General features: G+C 44.4%; 1 protein-coding gene across 2 annotated transcripts in view; it reads left to right on the forward strand.

Annotated features, from left to right (window-relative positions):
• Window positions 1–3,063: 3,063 nt before the first annotated feature.
• The window catches only part of LOC135114266 (uncharacterized), a 54,812-nt gene continuing 34,753 nt past the window's right edge, over window positions 3,064–23,122 (forward strand). The window contains exons 1-2 of one of the 2 annotated variants that reach the window (XM_064030124.1): window positions 3,064–3,323; window positions 6,449–6,976. In XM_064030124.1, coding sequence (XP_063886194.1) covers window positions 6,924–6,976 — 53 coding nt within the window. In that variant the 5' untranslated portion in view covers window positions 3,064–3,323; window positions 6,449–6,923. The remainder of the gene's footprint in view (window positions 3,324–6,448; window positions 6,977–23,122) is intronic. The other variant, XM_064030125.1, reaches the window with a different exon arrangement.

A 23,122-nucleotide genomic window follows, 5' to 3' on the forward strand; every position in this document is an offset into this window, starting at 1 on the left:
GTGGTAGACGGTCACTGTTCTTCTCCTAAATCTATTAACAGTGGTGTTCCTCAGGGTTCTGTCCTGTCACCCACTCTCTTCTTATTATTCATCAATGACCTTCTAAACCAAACTTCTTTTCCTATCCACTCCTACGCTGATGATACCACCCTGCACTTTTCCACGTCTTTTCACAGACGTCCAACCCTTCAGGAACTAAACATTTCACGCAGGGAAGCCACAGAACGCCTGACTTCTGATCTTTCTAAAATTTCTGATTGGGCAGAGCAAACTTGTTATTGTTAAATGCCTCAAAAACTCAATTCCTCCATCTATCAACTCTACACAACCTTCCAGACAACTATCCCCTCTTCTTCAGTGAAACTCAACTGTCCCCCTCTTCTGCACTGAACATCCTCGGTCTGTCCTTTACTTATAATCTGAACTGGAAACTTCACATCTCATCTCTAGCTAAAACAGCTTCTAAGAAGTTAGGTGTTCTGAGACGTCTCCGCCAGTTTTTCTCATCCTAGCTGCTAACTCTGTATAAGGGCCTTATCCGTCCATGTATGGAGTATGCTTCACATGTCTGGGGGTTCCACTCATACCACTCTTCTAGACAGGGTGGAATCAAAAGCTTTTCGTCTTATCAACTCCTCTCCTCTAATTGACTGTCTTCAGCTTCTCTCTCATCGCCGCAATATTGCATCTGTAGCTGTCTTCTACTGCTATTTTCATGCTAACTGCTCTTCTGATCTTGCTAATTGCATGCCTTCCATTCTCCCGCGGCCTCGCTGCACAAGACTTTCTTCTTTCTCCCACCCCTATTCTGTCCACCTCTCTAATGCAAGAGTTAACCAGTATTCTCAGTCATTAATCCCTTTCTCTGGTAGACTCTGGAACTTCCTGCCTGCTTCTGTTATTTCCACCTTCCTTTGACTTGAATTACTTCAAGAGGGAGGTTTCAAGACACTTATCCTTCAATTTTTGACTACCGTTTTGGACCCTGTTCTGGGACTGGCATCTCAGTGGGCTTTTTTTTATTTTTTTTTGTTGGATTTTTGTTGCCCTTGGGCAGTGTTCCTCCTACATAAAAAAAAAAAAAAAAAAAAAAAAAAATATATATATATATATATATATATATATATATATATATATATATATATATATATATATATATATATATATATATATATATATATATATATATATATATATATATTTTTTTTTTCCCCTTGCAAAAATTCCCTGAACACTGTGCTGAGATCTGCCGCTTGTGGTTTTCTGAGCGTGTCTGATGAAGCTGCGAGTTTCCAAAGTTTCCTCAGCATCATTATTGCAATTTTCGCTGTGCTGCTGTACTGGCAAATATTTTTGTCATGTATCGTTGTCTTTTGTTATTCTTTGAAACCTTATTTTCTATTATTGACAGTTATTTCATAATGGTTTCTTTTTTTCTGTAATACATGAATGACAGTCGTTTATCGGTGTTAGGGAAATTCTATCACACGTTCAGCGCAAAGAAAAAAGAAGAAAAAAAAAAACGGTATCCTAGACAGTTGCGGTGCCAGCTGCTGGAGAGATGGTTTTGTCTCTGTGTGTGCGCAGAGCAAATACAAGTAGCGATTTGTATTTTTTAAAAATTTAAGTCAAATGCAATGGCTGATGCAACCACATAAATACTTCTTCCTTGATGTTCATTATGGCTAATGTACGTCAGCTCTTAGCTAACCCAGATCACACAAATGAGTGTTGTGATATCTTCACACAGCCTGACCGCGTTCCCTTTCCGGAATATAACTCCCTCTGGAATATAACTCAAGGAATCTCAATAACTGAAGTGCATCTGGCGGTGCTCCGCCCTCTGCCCGTCCCCGATGACAGCCCACGCTGAGCTACTGTCTCCTGTACCGCGCACCATACACACATGGAGGCCCGGACAAGGTCTGTGGTTCACCACACAACGCACCTCACATGCACGCTGCGCCATACACTGTGACACGTTCAGACTTCATGAACGTCGATTCAAACCACACTCATTAAGTCTTGTGTAAAGTTCTCATTCAGGTCATCTCTGAAACGAACTACATATTGCACTACTTTTTTTTTCCTCTTTCATACAATTTTCGTCCAGGTATTTTATTTATTTATTTATTTATTTATTTATTTATTCATTTATTTATTTATTTTACTTGGAATTACTCTCCGCTGTGTTGGTAGTGATGCAGATGACAACATTCTTCGCCTCAGCCTTCTCTCGTCGCCTTGCTGCAACATTCGTTACTCCTTGACTCCCACTCACTATTCGCATCAGTTGGTGCTCCTCCTGCCTGGCCACGCTCCGGGCAGCACAGATGAGGCGCGCCACGCTCCACCCGAGGCATGCGCCAGGTCGCGCCACAGTAGTATACCTGTAACTTCCCTCTAAGTTAAGTAAGCGCCCGACTCACGCCCGTGCCTCGGATGCCACTCCCCTCCACCTCCGCCTCACCCCTCACGCCACCGCAGTGATACAAGTCATGCGGCAGTCACGGTTTTCCAGGCCAATTTCCATTTTTGGAAACACAAAAACGGGAGGCAGACACATAAAGAGTGCGAGAGGAAGGAAAGAAATGTGGGTGTGCATACCTTGAAGTGTGCATGGCATCTCACACGGGTATGGAGCTGTGGTGTCGCCCCGTCCTCTGCCTGCTGCTCGGCGAGGCTCAACTAGGTCGCGTGCACACATCTGTTTGAGGAACATGAACGTGTGGGAGCTAGGTGAGGTCATGTGTGAAGTAAGCCATTGTTTGTGGGGAGAGCAGACGGCATCACATCCAGCAGCCACCCGCCGAGGCAGCACCACCTTGCCGCACACCGCACTACCGCCGCCTCGCCACTCCCGACATTTATTTACCGGCCACAGCCCTTTGCCTCCGCTCGCTGCCTCCGCGAATAACATCGTGAAGCATATATCTGTTGTCAAATAAAGTTTTGAAGTGACTGCAAGGGTGCAAGGTCGAGGAATTTCAATATTAACAGGGTGGTGGAAACAGTAGTTGGCAACTGTGTTCCATACCCTGCCCTCATCGGTGTAGCGTCTTGGGGCAGCTTGGGGGGTGGTAGTGCACTTGTCGGTGTGGTAGTGGTCACTGGAGCTCGTGTCTTCCCGCTCCATGCCGCTCTGTGCCAGTGTTTCCTTGCTAAGCGTGTTACACAGCAAACGTAAGAGAAAGTGGTGAGCCATTGTGTTGGAGTGTGGCGTGCGGGGGTGCTCTGTGTGGGGCACTGACGGGCTAGTGAACCAATGCAGTGTATTGAATGCAGCCGCTAAGCCTGCATTGCTCAAAGCGCGCCCTCGCCAGGTAAGACACCGCACGGATTTATGCGCATACTTTACCGGTGATGCCGCTGTGTGTCTCAGGGTCAGTTCTTGCATTACCTTGTGCTTCTGCTTGTCGCGCGACTAGGAGCAAATGAGGAGACTGTCCAAGGGTGAAGGATAGATAGGGAAGAGGTAAGATTAATTAAGCGGTCAGCTTGATGTATTACGCTCTGCCCCTTGCCGTGACCCGGGCAGGTGAGTGTCATCCACGCAGCGCTCACCCGAGCAACCTGCCCGCGACTTGCCACCTCCTCCTGCCTGCGCGTGTCAGTAGAATGTATATCAATCCATGTTTATCGTTGGGATTGTTTACTTTTAACGGCCAATAAAGCAGGCACCCGTCACATCATTGGTGTTGCTGCTTCAACGGAGAAGAATTCAAAACTTGTCCCGGTGTCTCCCGTGCTGTGATCCTCATGTAATGCTGATGCCACGCGTCCGGGGCCGTCGTGGAACAAAAGGAGGCAGGGATACGGTGATCTTAACGATGATAACAACTCCCTGCCTGACATGCGCACGAGATCAGTGTTGTGTTACTGAAAGAAAGCGGCAGGAGGTCAATTAACCGACAAAATGAAAGAATGATACAGACATAGGAGGGTGAGAGGAAGGAAAGGTGGAACTTGGATCTTATTTACGTCTCTGGCAAGCAAACACGTGCAGGTCACAAACATCCCGTAAGGAGTGGAGTGGTTCTGTCAGTGACCAACCTTAACCTTCACTCGGCAACGCAATGGACTCACATTTTTACATTTTTTTTTCTTTCCTGTGGCGAGGAAGGAGGGAGGTGGTGAGGAGGATGTGAACTCCGTGCCGTATCATTCCCCGATCTCCTTATTATCTATGGGAGAAAAATTAACTGATTACCATTCATGCGTTCCCTTCTCCGTGGCCGAGTTATTAGAGAGGGCTGGAAGGCTCTTATCGTGTGGCCTTAAATTAGGAAGAAGAGGGAGTAGATGATTTATTTATCCTCTCAACTTCTTCCAGGCAACCTCTGACCCGCGCCACTTCAAAACCTCTCTCCTTCTCTCTCCTTCTCTCTTTCTCCTTTCTTTCCCTTTCAGCTTTCATTGTCCCTCTCCCCCCCTCCTCCTGCCGTTTATGGTGTATTCCCTTTGCTGTTCCTCTTTCTTCCTCGGCGCCCAAATAAGACGGCGAATTTGCATGTCAATAAAAAAAAAAAAAGAATGAAGAGGTCATGGAAGGGAATGCTCGAATCGTGAGATATCAAGAAACGGTGGCAGGCGAGTGTGTGTGTGTGTGTGTGTTACGAATACCACTTGCCAGAGAGCAGAGGGGCGTGTCGGAAGGATAATTGTTGCATGGCCTTGTGTGCGTTGTGGAGAGAAGCAGTGAAAGAAAGGTTCATGGGGAAATAGGAGGTGTGTACAGCACGTGGCGAGGAGGAAGCCGTCAATTAGGGCGGAGCAGGAGTCAGCGAGCGGTTGGTAGAAGAGAGGAACTGGTGGTGGTGGCTGTGGTGATGGTTTGGGCATTAGAGCAACAGGTCGTGAAAGCGTCAGATTGCGTCAGGAAGGAAAGCTGTGGTAAGAAGGTGAGAGCAAGAAGTACGTGTTGGATGGAAGGTAATAATAGTACAGTAGACGGAGGCTGAGGAAAGAGGAAGAGGAACAACTGATAGATTATTATTACTTCCTAAGGCAGATCTCCAGGCTGTCTGAGGCTCATTATGCTGCTGATGATGCTGGTCATGCTCTGCTCTCTTCCTTCCTCTTCCTCTTGCTCCATATCCTATCCATCAATCAACTCCTCACCTCTGCCTCCTCTTGCGCGTCGGGGCGTCTTGCCTTTCACTTACCGAGATTATTCACGGCAGCGTGTAGCAATTAGTGATAATTAGACAGCGCATGGATTTATTAGAGGCATTTGAAGACCGTTGCGACGTAAGTTTTTTGTTGTGCATATTTTATTAATTACTTTGTTGATTTATTCATCTATCTATTTTACGTGTTAATGAGTCTGACCAAACACAAAAATGAGTAAAAAATAATAAAATAAGATAGAGAAGAAAAGAAAGACCCGCTCATAATGTTGCTTTCTAGAAAATAACTACAGGAGAATGATGATGATGATGATGATGATAATAATAATAATAATAATAATAATAATAATAATAATAATAATAATAATAATAGTGATAATCATAAGAATTTGCTAATCTAGTTACGGAAGAGTCTTGATATTCTCGTAAAAAAAAAAAAAAAAAAAGACTTTCAGCACGAACCTCTCACATGTTTCTTTATACATTTCGCATCGTGTTTTCTTTACTCTTGTAACAGTTGGAGCACTACAACAAGTGATCATCTTGTACATAGTTGGTTTCCCTACTTAGGCCTGTAAGCGAAACATTCAGAACTAGACGCAGATGTTTCCTTCACTAAAGCGTTTCTTACAAGCTTCCAGATTATTTATTTATTTACCTATTCATTTGTTTATTATTAATGATATTATATATATTTATTTTCATTTTTTAATGGAACAAGAATAATGGGTGTCCTTTCTTTTGCCTGTGTACCGGTGTGCAGTGCAGCAGTGAGGCGGCGTGGCTGTGAGGGACACTGCTGGTGCTCACCTCGCCAGACAAGCGTCCAGTCACGTCGCTCCGTTTTTGTTTGAGTTTACCCGGAAAATTATCTTCCGGGAAACGAATTAGGAATGATGCGATTTTGTACTATCACCACACCACTCGATCTGGTCTCCCCCCCCTTCGTGCAAAGAGAGAGAGAGAGAGAGAGAGAGAGAGAGAGAGAGAGAGAGAGAGAGAGAGAGAGAGAGAGAGAGAGAGAAGGAATAATTACAATGATCCTGTTGATTTTTGTCTTAACTGTGAGCGCTGTATAATGTGTGCACGTGACGTGTGAGGGTGAGAGCCTTGACGTATTGGTCAGTTTGGTAAATACATTTGTTTGGCTTAACGGGATGTAATACCTGTACTTTTTTTTTTTTCTGCTGCACAACGAGTTATGTTTTTATTGTTGTGCTCTCTTGTGAGGCTGTCTGTGGCTTAACGCTTTCATGTCTGTATAAGGCAAAAGTAGACACAATTTTTTTTTTCTTTCATAAGGTATGTCTTTCTTTCAGAATCAGGAGTCAGCAGAGGCCGTGTGGTGGTGGGGTCGCATACCTGAGTCCCCGGGAGCCAGGTAGCCTGCAGGTGTACCTCACGTGAGGCAGGGTGCATCTTGTTATTCCCGGGCGAGGCGTGCAGCTTGCTCGCGTATTCACCTGCTGATGGTAGTCCTGGCCGGCGCCATCCCTGAATACTAGTGGTGGTGGTGATGGTGTGACGTAAACTCGGCTTTGGGGGAAAGAGACGTGCACGGGTGTGTGGGTGTGGTGTGTGTTGCGTGGGCGTGTGAATGTGTGCGTGTGCATACGTTTACGTGCGAGTGTGTGCCCACATGCCCGGTTCTCTTGTGAGCGTGGCAGCGACGGGAACAAGCACGCGCCCACGTGCCGGCAAGGCTATCAGGAAGGCACTGCTTCCAAGCTCAGGCTCCTCTGTGCTCCCAGTGTTAGTGAGGAGGACCATGTGAGCACCACCCGCCACATCACCATGAGTGCTTCTAAAATCAGGAACAAGAAGGCGAATCTCCGCCAGAAACTTGGGTAAGTGCACCTCTTGTTTGAAGCCTTCCTTTTTCTTTGTCCACGCCTTCCACTCCTCCATCTTTTCTTTTATCTCTGTCCATCAGCATGCCATTGCTTGTGAAGGGTAAAGAATAGAGAATATTTCATTATTTCATTATTTCATTATTTATTTTATTTATTTATTTATTTTTTTTGTGTACATGTCTGTTAAACTTTGGCAGGAGGATAAGTGTGGCTCACCTGCGATGGTATGTGGGGTCTAGAAGGAGGAGGAAGATAAGGAGGAGAAGGGGAAGGAGGTGAAGAGGAGGAGGAGGAGAAGGAGGAGGAGGAGGGTGATGTGTATATACGTTGAAGACGTGAGGCAGTAACAAACAGAGGGAGGCCCACATTCCAGAATCTACATGCGGGAGGCGTAGGCCATGAGTGTAGGTCGCCGGGACGCATAGCAAGCACGTAATGAGGCGATAATGAGCGCGCCGTGAAGCAGAGGCGAAGGAGCTCCTGTAATAACACTTGATGAACCCAAGACGTGAGAGCGGTGCAGAGAGCGGGGGTGGTTGGTTGTCCCCTGCAGGAAGAGTGGGGTTGACGGAGCACGGGAAAGTTAGATTATGCATGTGTTGTTAGGGTGACTCTCTACACTGACTTCAACCCCCGTGATGGTCAGTGACTTGAAGAATGCCCTGTCTGGTAACAGCGGATGTGCGTAATGTCATGAGGAGGAGGAGAAGTGAGAGCAGTGCCGCGACTCAGCAATCAGATAACAAAGAGGTGATTCGTCAGTACTTTTGTCAGCTTAAGGGGAGTATCTGTGACTGGAGGAGGTGATGAGGGAAAAGAGTAGAAGGGATGCTATATAGTAATAATATACAGTAGAGTACAGCAGAGTGGTAGTACAGTGGAGCAGAGGGGGAGAAGTGTAATGGTAGTTAAGGTGATCTTTATTATTTCTGGCTGGGAAAACGCAATATATCACCTTACGCCTCACCAGGTCATTCATCCTCCATCCTCTTGAAGACCATCCTCCTCCTCCTCCTCCTCCTCCTCCTCCTCCTCCTCCTCCTCCTCCTCCTCCTCCTCCCCCTCCTCCTCCTTATCCTCCTCTTCTTTCTCCTGCTCCTCCTTCTCCACGTCTCTCAAAAATTTTTCATTGTCCAATTCTTACTTGTTCTGTTAAGTATGCTTATTTATTTATCTTATTTATTTTATTTATTTATTTTTTTTACTACACAATTCACGGTAATACTGCTCACTTTTTCGCATCCATTAGTACATCATGTAAACTGTGTCCAGACCCGTGCATGCGGTGCGCTTCAGGAATTCTTATTACCGTTAATAATGTACGTACATACACTGACACCAATGGCAAATATCGCTCATTATACACTCATATACCTATTTATCTATCTATTTATCTATCTATCTATCTATCTATCTATCTATCTATCTATCTATCTATCTATCTATCTATCTATCTATCTATCTATCTATCTATCTATCTATCTATCTATATATATATATATATATATATATATATATATATATATATATATATATATATATATATATATATATATATATATATATATATATATATATTTATTTATTTATATTTATATATATAATTATCAAGTTTGAAGATGACTGTACTTAGTAAGAGAAGGTTGTCTCGTGTAGTGCTGTGCTGTAGTGGTGCAGATTACAGAGGAGTTATTACCGTATCACACGGCAGCTGGAGGGCCTCAGTCTTCCTGGAGCTTATTTCAGTGCACGCAAGGTGACGGAAATGAGAGAATGTAATCAAAGAAAGAAGTCTTTGTCGAGCTTATGCCTGACAGTAAGGGTGATAATTTAGTGAAATCTATTGCCTCATTAATTCCAATCATAAAACATCCGAAGTAGTAGATGGAATTAAGATGCGGCAGACAGACTGACGCTGTGAGAGAAAGACGTCCTTGGTGGCTCGGTGTGGCGTGGGAGGGAGTGGTGAGTCTGGAAGTTGTCACTCACGCCAGCCGCACCGCTCTGCCCCAAGACAGGGCGGCGTTCCAGGGGCGGCACCGGCGTCACCGCAAACACCAGAAGGCTTTCAAACGCAGCATGGAGCGTGTGTGTGTGTGTGTGTGTGTGTGTGTGTGTGTGTGTGTGTGTGTGTGTGTGTGTGTGTGTCTATTTTTTCTCAGCACATTTTTGCTCAATTACAAACATCTTTCATAAACTGACGCATGAAGTCGAATCGAGGCTGACAGTTATGTACAGTCTCCGAGTGACATAAAAGGGATGAGTGATGCTGAGAGAAAGGAAGGAAGGAAGGAAGGACCTCGCGTTCGTAAGACCTTGACATTTATTTAACTTTCCCTGCCAGCCAGACGTTCCCACTATCATGGCCATTATCCTCGACGCGTGGCAAGTGTATTGAGTTACTCGTGCCATGCTGCGGGGGAACACGCCGGTCTAGAGAAGCGGGATGGAAGGATGTATGAAAGGAGAAGAGAGACAGAACGGAATAAAGAAACAGAGAGGAAGAAAATGGGATAGGAGAGAAAAAAATGGATATACAAGGAAGGGAGTATAAGAATGTTGAGGGAAGGATAGGGAAAAAGTGGAGCGGAAGAAACGGGGAGAGAAAACAGAGGGAGTTAAGAGATGGGAGGCAATGAAGGATAGGTAAAGAGTAAATGGGATGGGACAGAGAAAATGGAGAGATAAGGAAGAAAGTAATAATAGTGAAGAAGAGAAAAAGAATGCGTTTAAGGAAGGATGGGAGGGGAAAGAGAAAGATAAGAGAGTGACGCTGTGTGTGTGTGTGTGTGTGTGTGTGTGTGTGTGTGTGTTGCTTCTTTAAAGAGGCAATAAAAGATTACCCTCGCACGCCTATTCAACACCTCCCCACGCCCTGTAATTCCTCCCCGTAACTGGTTCACTCTCCGACACTCACCAGCACCTCTTTGCTAGAGATATATGAACAGAGGAGGGAAACGTAGCCAGGTTATTTTTCCTTGTCGTTGTCATGAGGCTGTGTAAGGCAGGACGAGGACTGGACTTAATGAAGAAGAAGAAGAAGAAGGAGAAGGAAAAAAAAAAAAACTTGGGTGTTGCTGCGCACTAGGGAAGATAAAGAAAACGGAGCAAGTTTGGAAAGTGAAGACAGACTTAATTCTCGAGACGATGTGATCCCTGCCTCCTGAAAGCGGCCGCTCTTGGCGCAAAAACAAAGCAAGGTTGAGAAATGAATGAGCAAAAATTTTCGATTTGTTTTAGGTTTATTCTTGCATGAAGTAAATGGACAGAACATGCAAGGGAATGTGCACGCAGCGAGTGGTGTGAGGCAGCAACATAAGAGAGTGCAGCCAGATATACAGTTAACCAATTCAGAACAGAGTTGGGAATTGTGTAACGAGATAAAAGCTGATGGAACGTTTCGCGCAGTGGAGGGAAAGAGAAAGAGAGGGAGGGAGAAGAGAGAAGTCACGTACAGACGAGGAAAGTAGATGAAATGAATACCTTCCAGCGCCACTCTGCTGTTACCGCATCAGTGAATCGGCGAAACCCTGCGAAAGGTTTATACGCACTCCCGACGCTTTATACCGAGGCAGACAGAACCTCCTCTACAAGGTGAAGCACGAGACTCATAACAGATGGAAGGAAGGTTAAAAAAAAAGGAGCCTTACCCACGCCCCCTCGTTCAACACTCATTCAGCACCTTCCCACACCCATTACCCTCGCACGCCCATTCAACACCTCTCCACGCCCTCTAAATCCTCCCCGTGACTGGTTCACTCTCCGACACTCACCAGCACCTCTTTGTGAGACACGACGCCCCGCGGGGTAGGCAAATTGTTCATCAGTATCCTCTTAAATCCAACGGAAGTATTGGTGACCCTCTGAGCGCGGCCATCCCTCGGGCCTCAGGAGGGTGTGGTGTTGGTGCCTCCTGGCTTCTACTATGTACGCGCTCCCCAGACCCTCTCCGCGCCCTGGGAGAGGAGGGTTATGGGTGGGAGAGCGGCAGGAATGGTCGGGAGAAGCACGTTCCTGCACGGCGCTGACCATGAACCCAGCTCGGGAATTAACAAGCAGACGAACACAAGACGCGGAGACGCTGGTGAGCCGTAACCCTTGATGCAGCCCCGCCGGTGATAAGGAGAGGAAGAAAGAGAGAAACAATAAAAAAAAAAAGAGATGAAAGAGAAGACTCAGCATAGACTCTCCCGGAATCGATTATCGCCCGAGCACCTCTTGATTGGCTCGCATTTCTGAGCCGCGGGAGGCGATGGCGGCGGCGGCGGCGGCCCTCATCGAAAAATAGTCCATCTCGCACTGGTACTACCGTTAATGCAATCTGGCGGGCAGTTCTGGGTGTATGTGTGTGTGCTTCGACTCTGTCACTTTCCTCTCCTTCATTCCGTTAGTCCGTGCCGTCCAGTCTCGTCCGTTTGAGAGAGAGAGAGAGAGAGAGAGAGAGAGAGAGAGAGAGAGAGAGAGAGAGAGAGAGAGAGAGAGAGAGAGAGAGTCTTGGATAACACTCACATTTACAGGTGTCATAAACGAGAGGTAAGATCCTTGGTTACCTCACAGACAATACACCTGTCATTAATCACTTTGACCTCTCTCTACCTGCCCCTCTCCCTTCCTCTCACCTTTCCCATAAAGCACCGTGAATGGATCTTTACTTTCACTGGACAAGGTACGTAAAGTCTGTAATTCTGGCCGAGTCAGTAAACAATATTGAGAAGAGGAGAAAAGGAGAGATAGAGAGAGGCAGGCTGGGAGGGAGGGAGGGAGAAATGGAAAGGAGTAAGAAGCGAGAGAGAGGGAGGGAGAGAGAGAGGGAGGGTGGAGGTCATAGGCAGCGGAGCGTGACCTTACACTGGCAGACTATTACGAGGTAGGTCACAAGCCTTTGTTTATGACCTGAGGACGACACAGAGTGCGTCAGTCAACCTCAGTTCTGCCGTCAGTTCCTTCATTAAGCCGAGGAGCTCCGTCATTCACGCGGTGTGGGGCTCGGCGAGGAGAGGCAGTGACGCGGCAACACTGGGAGACTGGGAGACTGCGGGACCGTACAAATTACCTTGGAAGTACCATTGTGTGTGAATATACCTCATCTTCTTGTGTAACCTAGACCACAAACACTCTCATCCTTCGTATTCTTCGGGAGGGTGAACGGATTTTTTTTTTTGGGGGGGGTTCGATTCGGTTAAAAAAAAACAAAAGGTAGTTAATGCAAAGGTGGAGTTATAGGAATGTTGAATTGGGGAGGTCCTCTCTTATTCGTGGCGTATGATCCTGTTGTTGTTAGATAAGGGGGGGAGGTTGTTTTGTGAAGGGTGAGGTTGCATGTAAGGGTCAAAGGTTAGGTCAGTGGGTTAAGAGGTGAGGTTAGTTAAAGGGTAATATTGTAATGGCAAATCAACCTGTCATTCATTAATTTGCATTAAAAAGAACGCAAAAGGTAAAGACGTGAAAAAAGGAAGGTGAAAAAGCATACGTACTCGACAAGTAAAAAAAAAAAAAAAAAAAAATCAGTATCTATTTGCATTCGAAAAGTAAAGCCGCTATAGACGCAATATACAGCAAAGTATATCGGCATTCCACGAAGTAAGGAAATCCGGTAAATGTTTCATCAGGACGTGTACGGGTAACCTGATCCTGCGCCTCTCTCCTGCAAGTATTCAAGGTGAGAGGGGAGGGAGTGAGGGAGGACGTTCCAGTACCTAAAGAGGACTAGAATGTTGGTTAATTTGCATTCTGCCTTGGAAGTCTGCAGGATCAGCAAGTAAAGGTTCGCCTCGGAACTCATCTTGACGGGGGAGTCAGTGCTAGCGGGATGGAACGCGACGTCTGTTTGTGATGCGAAATGGGGAATGTCATGGTAAGGGTGAGAAAGTGTAATGTAGGTGGCGGAAGTTATGGTAAGCATTTCTTATCATTGTTTTTTTGTGAGCGTGTTAAAAGGGAAAAGAGGAAGAGGATTGTTAGTATATTGATGTACGAAATTTCTTTCTTTCTATTTTTTGCTATTATAGAGTGAGAGAAAGTGTAATTCAGTTGACGAAAATTATGTTAAGCAACTTCTTTTTGAAAAGGAAGGAAACAAGAATCAGGAGATGAATGGCAGTGTATTGATATAAGACTTTTCTTTTGTGTGTTATTATAGCTTTGATTTGTATCTGTTATTAGTGTCCTACTCATTTTTGTATAGCAGCAAAAAACAAACCAAATGTGTGTGCCTCGTGAACAAAGGAAAGCTTATCATAATTTTTTTTTATTACTATTAATTAGTTGTATATTATTTTTTTTTATTGCCTCTTTTAAGGAAGCAACACACACACACACACACACACACAGCGTCACCCTCACACCCAAACGCTCTTAGTATACACGACCTGTTGCTTTTCCGCGTTCCCTCTTCCCTCACCGTTCAGTACAGCGGGAGATCATGTCCTGCAGCGCTGCCTCGGGGTAAGGGAGAGGCGCCTGAGGGAGGGAGGCAGGGAGGTAGGGAGGGACACTTGAGTGCAGGAGGGACACTAGGGGGAAGGAGTGATCATATTCTGAAACATTTCTGGCTGCACCTCCACTACATATTCAAAGGCTCTAATTGAAGCTACATTGTTTTTTAGACTTTTTATGGTTGGAGAGACAGATTAACAACATTTCCACATTATGAACGGGAGAAATACTCTTGGGAATCCGGTCAGTCATTTCTGTGGCCTTGGAAAGCAGTCACGGTGAGATAACAAAGCGTTTCTGAATACGGGCCTAGGTGAGGGAGGGACGCTTGGAGAAGGGGCACCGGGTATAAAGGATGGATGCTCGAACGAGTTATGAGGTTTCGCAGAACTTGCATCTCGCTAGTAATATAGAATCCGGAGCCAGTCACGATATTAAAACTGGTATATTCCTCATACGAACATAAGCGGCTCCTCCTCCTCCTCCTCCTCCTGCTGTTGCTGCTGCTGCCGAGGCTCCTTTGAAACATGTATCCGTGTGTGTGTGTGTGTGTGTGTGTGTGTGTAGTCGTGATGGGTCAAGCTGCATGAAGTGTAATTTTGAGCGCTAGGGATTCCTGCTTCCCCTCGTCCGCCTCACGCCTCCTTCCGCTCCCCTCCTCCTCCTCCTCCTCCTCCTCCTCCTCCTCAACTACCTTCACGGCATCCTCACCTCCGTACATTGACCATTCTGTCTTCTCTCTCTCTCTCTCTCTCTCTCTCTCTCTCTCTCTCTCTCTCTCTCTCTCTCTCTCTCTCTCTCTTTCAGGTACCCAGCATCCACACATTCCACGCCACCTACACCTCGGCGGTTCTCTCCCTCCCACGCCCACACCCGCACGGCCAGCCACTAGACGCCCCTTGCCGCCCGCCGTTCCTCCGCCCCATTAACACTCCTGCCGCTTTCTCTTGTCTAAGGGTTTATTTCCTTCCCTGAATACGGTTCCTCTTCTTCGCCAGCCTCCTAAAGTTCCCCTGAATGGCCGCCTCGTGATGTGTGTCCCGCCGCTCGTCTGGCGCGCAAGAATTCCAGTGAATAAGTTTTGCATCAGTTAGAGTCGTGTTTCTTGAGAACTGTGGTGTGGGATTCCCTCAAGTGCCTCGTCAGGAGCACGTTTATGCTCCGCTCGCCTTCACATCGCGGGTATGAACTCCTCCCGCAGGTCAGTATCTCAGTCCGGCATCCCCATGGCCTGTGCTCCCGGCTGCGAAGACTCGAGGGCGTGTCACGACTCATCTCCAGCCCCGCCTTCTTCAGCAGTTAATTGCTGCTTCCGTTATAGCGAGTCGTGCGCCTCGAAGCTCCGCGCTGCCCGGACCAGCAATCATCTCCCCATCACCCCGCCCGCCGCCGCCACGGATACGCCGTCAGCATGCTGATCTAAGACAAGGGTGGTGCATCTCCTTACCCATCTCGTGGCGTGAGAGAGAGAGAGAGAGAGAGAGAGAGAGAGAGAGAGAGAGAGAGAGAGAGCATGTATTTTCTGCTAGCTTAATTACATTGTCTTTTTCTTACTTTATAATTATTTTTTCACATGCACACGCATATACACATTCTCTCTCTCTCATATATATATATATATATATATATATATATATATATATATATATATATATATATATATATATATATATATATATATATATATATATATATATATATATATATATATATATATATATATATATATATATATATATTATTATTATTATTATTATTATTATTATTATTATTATTATTATTATTACGGGCCTCGTAGCCGCCTCGCCAACCACTAATCTCTCCAACTAACCATCGGCTTCGAATACCGTCTCAACCACACCGTGGCGGTATCATGAAGTCGAAGCTTTGGAAACACGTCTCGACTCACGTCTTGATCGAGCTACCGAGCTGACAAGTGACTTCCACCTCAGTCTCACTCGCTTCCCGCAATTGGAACCATCCTCCCTCCTGCAGCCTGGATTCGGTTATATTGACGCGAGTTAGATGTGACGAACATGAACACAAACACTCACACACACACACGTACACTCACACTCTTCATTACGTACACGCCTGAGCTACTTATATTTGTATTGTATTTTGGGTATATATTTGTTTTCCTTTATTGGTTATTATTTGGTACATGTAACATTCACTTTGTTGCTCATTAACTTGTATATGTTTCGTCACCTTTGGTTTCCTTTATTGCTTAATAGCTTGTATTTTATGTTAACTGTACGTACTTACTTGAACCCAAGCGGGATCACTGTCCTAGATAAGTTGCACGCGCTATGCCCGCTTCAGATAGTGGATATTTAGTTTAATAGTTATTGTAAGTTTTATTTCATACTAGTTTCACTACCTAATGCTACAAGAAAGGGTACAACACACCCCTAGTCAATCAACTTCTGCCTCTGGTTGGAAAAAAAAAAAAAAAAAATATATATATATATATATATAATATTATATATATATATATATATATATATATATATATATATATATATATATATATATATATATATATATATATATATATATATATATATATATATATATATATATATATATATATATATATATATATATATATTATATGCAGGACAGCATAACTGTAGAATATTCTGTGGATCTGCTTGACAGTAGTGGAAATGTGGATGCTGTGGCAGACGCTGCCGCGCATGACGTCACAGCGTCCACAGTCACAACCACACACACACACAGTCTCGCTCGTATTGGAAGTTTCCAAAAATAAAGATAAAATTTTCTTGATAATATATAGCGAATCCATGACGCAATGAGGGTAAAATTAAAATTTCCTTGCAATTAGTGACGCAACGATTCATGAAAGAATCGATTGGCTGTTATGCTCTATAGAGTAACAATTACTTCCTCTGTTTTTCGGTTTCTGTCTTTTGTGAATACGTGAAACGCTTGCACGGGATTTCCTTTCATGCTTCAATCGTTCCAGTGTTTGATAGCCTAACGAGGCGAAAGGATTGTGGAGGTGGTGTGTGTGGGTGTCGGGTGGTTCGTTTTCTGTGAGCTCGTGCTGTGCTGTCTGCCCGGAACATTTCAGAGATGAGGATGGCAGAGGACAAAGGTGGCCAGGTAGATGTTTGGGGCGTTTGCCATCCAGGATCATAAATCAGGCCGAAAGACTGTAAGTATTTCCAGCGTTCCTCAGACAAGACGCCTCACAAACAGCCTCTTGTCTCCCCGCCGCGATAGACCGTGATGGACCCCGTGCAGGTTGTGACGGTAGCCAGTGGTCAGGGCGTGCTATTTGTTCTTAGGCTTTTCTCAGCAGGGCGCCACACTTGGGCATCCCCTGGGCCATTAATACTTGGTGTGGAGGGATGGGGCGGCACACGCTACAGAAGCAAGGTGCAAGTGGCGCCCTTTACAAGCGGGAGCCCCAGCACGGGTCGGCTTGGACCAGGGCAATACACTATAGTTCAGAGATGGTATCGCTGGCCTCCCCCCACCGGGCCTGGGGTTAGCCCACCTGCCGGGGTCAGCGTGGGGTCAGGGAAGTCAGCTACCCCGCTAACAGACCCAGCAGGGTGGCGGGGGCGAGGCTCTAGTGGCTTGGCCAGCGCCGGAAGGCGTCGGGGATCACGGAAAGCTGAGGCGGACCCGAGCCTAGAAATTCTTAGGAGAAAATGAGAGAGAGAGAGAGAGAGAGAGAGAGAGAGAGAGAGAGAGAGAGAGAGAGAGAGAGAGAGAGAGTTATGCCAATGGTAATTTGTTTCCCTGTCTGTATCTGGCCATTACAATTATGTATTTCTGCGGCAGGGAACACTTAACGCCAACACAAAGGGCAGCGCAGGAGGCTTTGTCAGCGAGGCCCACACTGCCAGACTTTTTGATTTCGAATGTTGTCTTCTTCCTTTTCACTGCACTTGGAATATTTTAACAATGTATAGTATTAATGACGGCGATGAAAAAAAAACGATAATAATGATAACAACGATGATAACAGTAGTAAAACTACTAATACTACGATAGTTTTTGCTTTTTCTCCGTGAGGTGATATCTGAGTGAGAAGCAGAAAAAAAAAAAAATACCGTAATGTAATTTCTGAAAACGCTCAAAGATGGATATAATTGCCTGACCCTTCTGCGTGACTGGTTTGGTGGGAGTGCAGAGTTGTGGGGGAGGCATGTACAGCCCTCAGATTCTCATTCTTTTTGTACTCAACCACACTCATTGAATAAGCAGAAGTTTTTAGTTTTTCATTTAGCTTTTAATTCTATGAATATTGGTGGTGGTGGTGGTGGTAGTGCTACTACTAGTACTACTACTACTAATACTGCTACTACTACTACTACTACTACTACTACTACTGCTACTACTACTACTACTACTACTACTACTACTACTACTACTACTACTGCTGCTACTACTGCTACTACTACAACTTCTACAGTATGATACAGCAACTTAAGTCAGAGGAAGAGTAGACGGACATGAACTGTGTGTGTGTGTGTGTGTGTGTGTGTGTTTAGACATGCACTTTAATAGCACGACGTCATATGAAAATAAGACATTCACAATAAATTAATTCACACTTAATTCATTCATATTTACTGTAAGGGTCATGCTTTACTTGTAACGTGTAAATCCGCAAAGACCAAGAGAAACATAAGACGTGACTTGTGGAGGTAATTGACTGATATAGATTTTTCGTCCCAAACATTTTGCACAAGTTAAAACTTCTTAAGGCTATTGTACGTATTTAAATAAAATCATACGAAAAAAAAAAAAAAATTGCAAGAAGCCATCAGGCCTACACGTGGCAGTCCCTATATAAAACATGCCTACCTACTTCCACCTATCATCCACATACGTAAATCTGTCTAATCTTTCAAAGCTTCCTCTTGATTCGGCACTAACGGTCTGATAGGCGAGTCCATTCCTTTCATATAAGTGAAGGCTGTAGTGTCACTCTGTCATAACGGGTAAAGGAGATAAAGAAAGTAATAATAAAAAAGATGAAATTCCTAAGGAGCTGAATGCCATTCTCGTGAGCCAGTGAGTGAGTCAGGCCGCCGCGTGTCCCGAGGGCGGCGTCCTAATAGGTAACACTCGTCTCCCAATACTGGTACCTGACGACTGGTTGTGTCCCATAATTGCCGCCGATACCCACCCACGGCAGCCTCAGTGGTGGTGGTGGTGGTGGCAGCGGCGGTGGTACTGGTGGTGATGGTGATAGTAAGGTGGTGGTGACTCTTAGTGTTCGCAGTGATGGTGATGAAGATGATAGTGGTGATGCTGGTAGTGGGGCTGTTGGTGGTGATAATGGTGGTGGTGACTGTGGTGGTGATGATGGTGAAGATGCTGGCGCTGTTAGTGAGTGTGATAGTGACTGTGTTGGTACTGGTAAATGGGATGATGGCAGTGACTGTGGTGATGATGATGGTGGTGGTGGTTGTGGTGCTGCTATTCCTGGTAACGAAGAAAATGATGATGAATATGATAGTGATAATGTTGGTGGTGATAGTGGTGGTGATGGTAATGGTTTTGATGAGTCCAAAGATGGTGGTGGCGATATAACAACTGAGAATGACGGTGGAAGTGATATTGGTTGTGGTGGTAGTGACGATGGTGGTTGCAGCGGTGGTAGAGTACCTTAAGTGAGATAAAAAGAAAAGGAGAGAGAGAGAGAGAGAGAGAGAGAGAGAGAGAGAGAGAGAGAGAGAGAGAGAGAGAGAGAGAGAGAGAGAGAGAGAGAGAGAGAGAAAGGACAGGATGCAACCACTTTCCCCGTCTAAGAACCAAAACCCCGTAGAGTGGACGGCGGGGCAATAAGAGCAGTAATAGTAATAATGCCAGTAATGAGTCTCGTAAAGGTAATGTGTGATGCGTCTCTTTATGGTAACAGCAATATTCCTGCTGCGCCACGCCACCGCAAACCCGTTCTTGGGCTGGACAAGGAGCACGGCGGCGGGACTGAGCTGGACGACGGGAGGCGAGGCGAGGTCCGCAAGGCTTGGAAAAAAAAAAAAAAAAAAAAAGTAAAAAGACGGTAGAGGCAATCAAAAGAAATAGTAGTGTGTTAGGATATCGTTAGTGCGCAACTGTTCAAAGGAATCTCCGGCCACACGCACACACGTTCCCAAAACACGTGGCGTTCTGTAGATAGGGCGCTTGTGAGTCCTGCTCTGTCTGATGTGACGCTGCCTGCCGAAGGTTTGGGAAAGGCTGTTCTACTGCTGCTGCTGCTGGTACTACTACTACTACTACTACTACTACTACTACTGTTCTTGTTCTTTTTTTCTTTTTTTTCTTTTTTTTATTATTTCTTTTTATTTTTTTCCATCTTTTTTATCTTTTCTTTTTACAATTTTCTTTTTTCTTTTTCATTTTCTTTTTCTTCTTCCCTCTGTGGCTTTCTCTCACCACCACGCAACATTAATAAGATACTCATTGGCACATCCATTTATTTTTTCTTACTGAGTTCACTACCACAGGAGTTAACCAATATATTTTTCGAGTTAATCCTTCCTTAATTAGGAGCCGAGGTGAGACAAAATTTATGACATCTTTTCCTTCCAGTCTTACGAACGTAGATTAGCAGTGTACAGTCGTTCCTTAATTGTTTTCCTATTATATAACTGGAATGAACCCTCTCCTATTTCGTCTCCCTTTGAAATTCCAAGTCTTTCACTAGGATTGTTTCAGATCACCTCTAGTGTATGACTAATTACAAGATAACTTTATGATAAACTATATATTTACAACTCTTTATAATAATCTCCTGCATTCATCAGTAGGAGCGCTTCAGATCACCTTTAATATATGAGTGAGTGGGAGATGAGAGGACTGTACAATGAAATAGATTTTGCCAACTCTTTGCATTCTTTTGTATTTATCTATTTGTGAGAGACATGTTGAATGGACATTATTTTTTTATTTATTCCTTTTTTTTTTTTTTATTTATATGGTCATGATCCGATTCCCTTTAACACGTTGAGAAAAAGCCAGAAATTTTATCTATCGTATTTTGTAGTCTGCTGAGTTTTGAGTTTTATTATTCTTGCTTTGACCTGCCTCCGAAAAGGTGGACGAAAGAGAATACAGCGAGGAAATAGGTAAGATAAGACCCAGTGTATAAAATTTCAGCAGTGCATCAGCGTGTTTGTGAAGGTGGACTGAAAGAAGAATGTGTGTGTGTGTGTGTGTGTGTGTGTGTGTGTGTGTGTGTGTGTGTGTGTGTGTGTGTGTGTGTGTGTGTGTGTGTGTGTGTGTTTTCGGAGCACACACACACACACACACACACACACACACACCCTTTTAATGTCTTTTAGATAGAGCACGAGGCAAAAGTGACCCTTTAGACCTGTAGTTTATGTTTTGTATTGATGTAAAAAAAAAAAAAAAACTTATATACGCGTATGCATGGATCACGTATCAGTTAAATGTATTACTGGAGTGCATTTCCTATTCATCATGTAATATGTAGACCGACGCCGGACACCTGGCACCCGATATTGCCGGAAAATGTATGAGAGAGAGAGAGAGAGAGAGAGAGAGAGAGAGAGAGAGAGAGAGAGAGAGAGAGAGAGAGAGAGAGATAGTAGATAGATAGATAGATAGATAGATAGATAGATAGATAGAAAGAGAGAGAGAGAGAGAGAGAGAGAGAGAGAGAGAGAGAGAGAGAGAGAGAGAGAGAGAGAGAGAGATGGGTTGGGGACAAAGGAATGAAGGGAGAATTATAATAATAATAATAATAATAATAATAATAATAATAATAATAATAATAATAATAATATTATTATTATTATTATTATTATTATTATTATTATTATTATTATTATTATTATTATTATTATTATTATTATTATTATTATTATTATTATTATTATTATTGTTATTATTAGTGGTAGTGGTAGTAGTAGTGGTAGTAGTAGTAGTTAGTAGAAGCAGTAATAGTGGTAGCAGCAACGGTGGTAGTGGTGGTGGTGACGCCGCTGGTTCAGCTCTGCCCCACATCTCGCGTCAGCTGCACACCTGTACCCTGCCCCGTCTCCCTCTCCCATCTTCACCAGTCCCTTTCCTCTAGTTCCTCTCACTCGCTCTCTCCTCTCCATTCTTCCTCCTTCCCTCTACCTACACCTACAGGACTTGTGTTTTTAGTCCCATGGTATTCTTGCTTGCTCCTCCTCCTCCTCCTCCTCCTCCTCCTCCTCCTCTACCGAATCACGAACAATTTAGGGCCGGCAGGAAAGAAAATGCAGCAAGAATTCACAGATACAGGGAATTTTAGGTATTCTGAGATGATTTTCACGCTGCGATGAATCTGATATAGAAAAAAGAATGCTGAGTGAAAAGATATAATTGAAAATAACTCTAGGGGAGGTGGGGGGAGGAAAGCACAGGTGTGAGGTTTCTTCATCAAATCTTGGATACGATCAGAGCTTTAGTGTTTTTGGCCTAAGCATGTTGTGCAGTAGTCGGTTCGATTTTAAGCTGGGGAAAATGTTTTGATGTTTGTTTTTGTAATGATTCTTTTTTAGTGATATGTCTGGTGCTGTGTGGTATTTGAATTTTGCTTAGTAGTGATATGTATAGCTTCCTCAAGAAGTAATGTCACAAATCTCAGTGAATTTCATGTTTGTAAACTGAGTAGATTTTAATATATGGACAAGTGAACAGTTGTGCCATATGTATTACTACTACTACTACTTCTACTACTACTACTACTACTACTACTACTACTACTACTACTACTACTACTACTACTACTACTACTACTACTACTACTACTACCACCATCACCACCTGTATCTCAATGAAATGTCACACCGCTTTATGTTAAGAGCTAAGCAAATACAAAGAACAGCTGGGGATGTGATGAGGCGCCAGCTGTAAGATATTGTTTTTTCTTTTGCATGATTTTTTTTTTTTTTAGCGTTATAACATCACTTCTTCGAATACTTCTGCAAGTATAATCTGTCTATATACCAGTCAATCTCACATGGGATGGCACGGACTAAGCACCACACACTCGCACACACATCATTCACAATCACAGTTCCTATATATTGTCCTACGAACAGATAAAGCAAAACACTACACGTATAATAGGAAAGATAAAATAAATTGTGAAAGTGTGATAAGGAAGATAAAAAAGGAAAATATTCTTCGTATGAGTATTTTTATAATTTTTATCATCGAATCCTGAATACATTACTCGACATTTTTCGTGGATATGAATGTTGCATCAGGTTTCACGACACCGCAATAGTAGCCGCAGTCCGCCGCTCCCAGCCACCTGCAAGGGCCGCGCACTCCCTCCCTCCCTCGCTCACTCGCTCCCTGCCTCGTTCTCTTTTGCTCTCCCAAGCTCCACCACCTTTGTTTTCACCACCGTCTTCTTCGCCGGCGGGGCATTGCGTCTCCCGCCCCGCCCCGTCACGGCTACGCTCCTCCAATGCTAACTGCGGCCAAGACCTGTTCTCCTCCTCCTCCTCCTCCTCCTCCTCCTTCTCCTCCTCCTTCTCCTCCATTCAGGTCGCCTCGCATCGCATTCCTCACCACTCATTCACGTAGAGGTTTCGCTACATTCCTTCCCCATTTACGTGAATTCAGCCTTCCGATCCACTTAGTGAATAAAGAGAGCGAGATTTTGTTGTAGGATAGAGGGAAATAAATGGAATAAGTAGGAAGTTAATA

This window comes from Scylla paramamosain, chromosome 27 (assembly GCF_035594125.1).
Source record: "Scylla paramamosain isolate STU-SP2022 chromosome 27, ASM3559412v1, whole genome shotgun sequence".
In the NCBI taxonomy this organism is placed as follows: domain Eukaryota; kingdom Metazoa; phylum Arthropoda; class Malacostraca; order Decapoda; family Portunidae; genus Scylla; species Scylla paramamosain.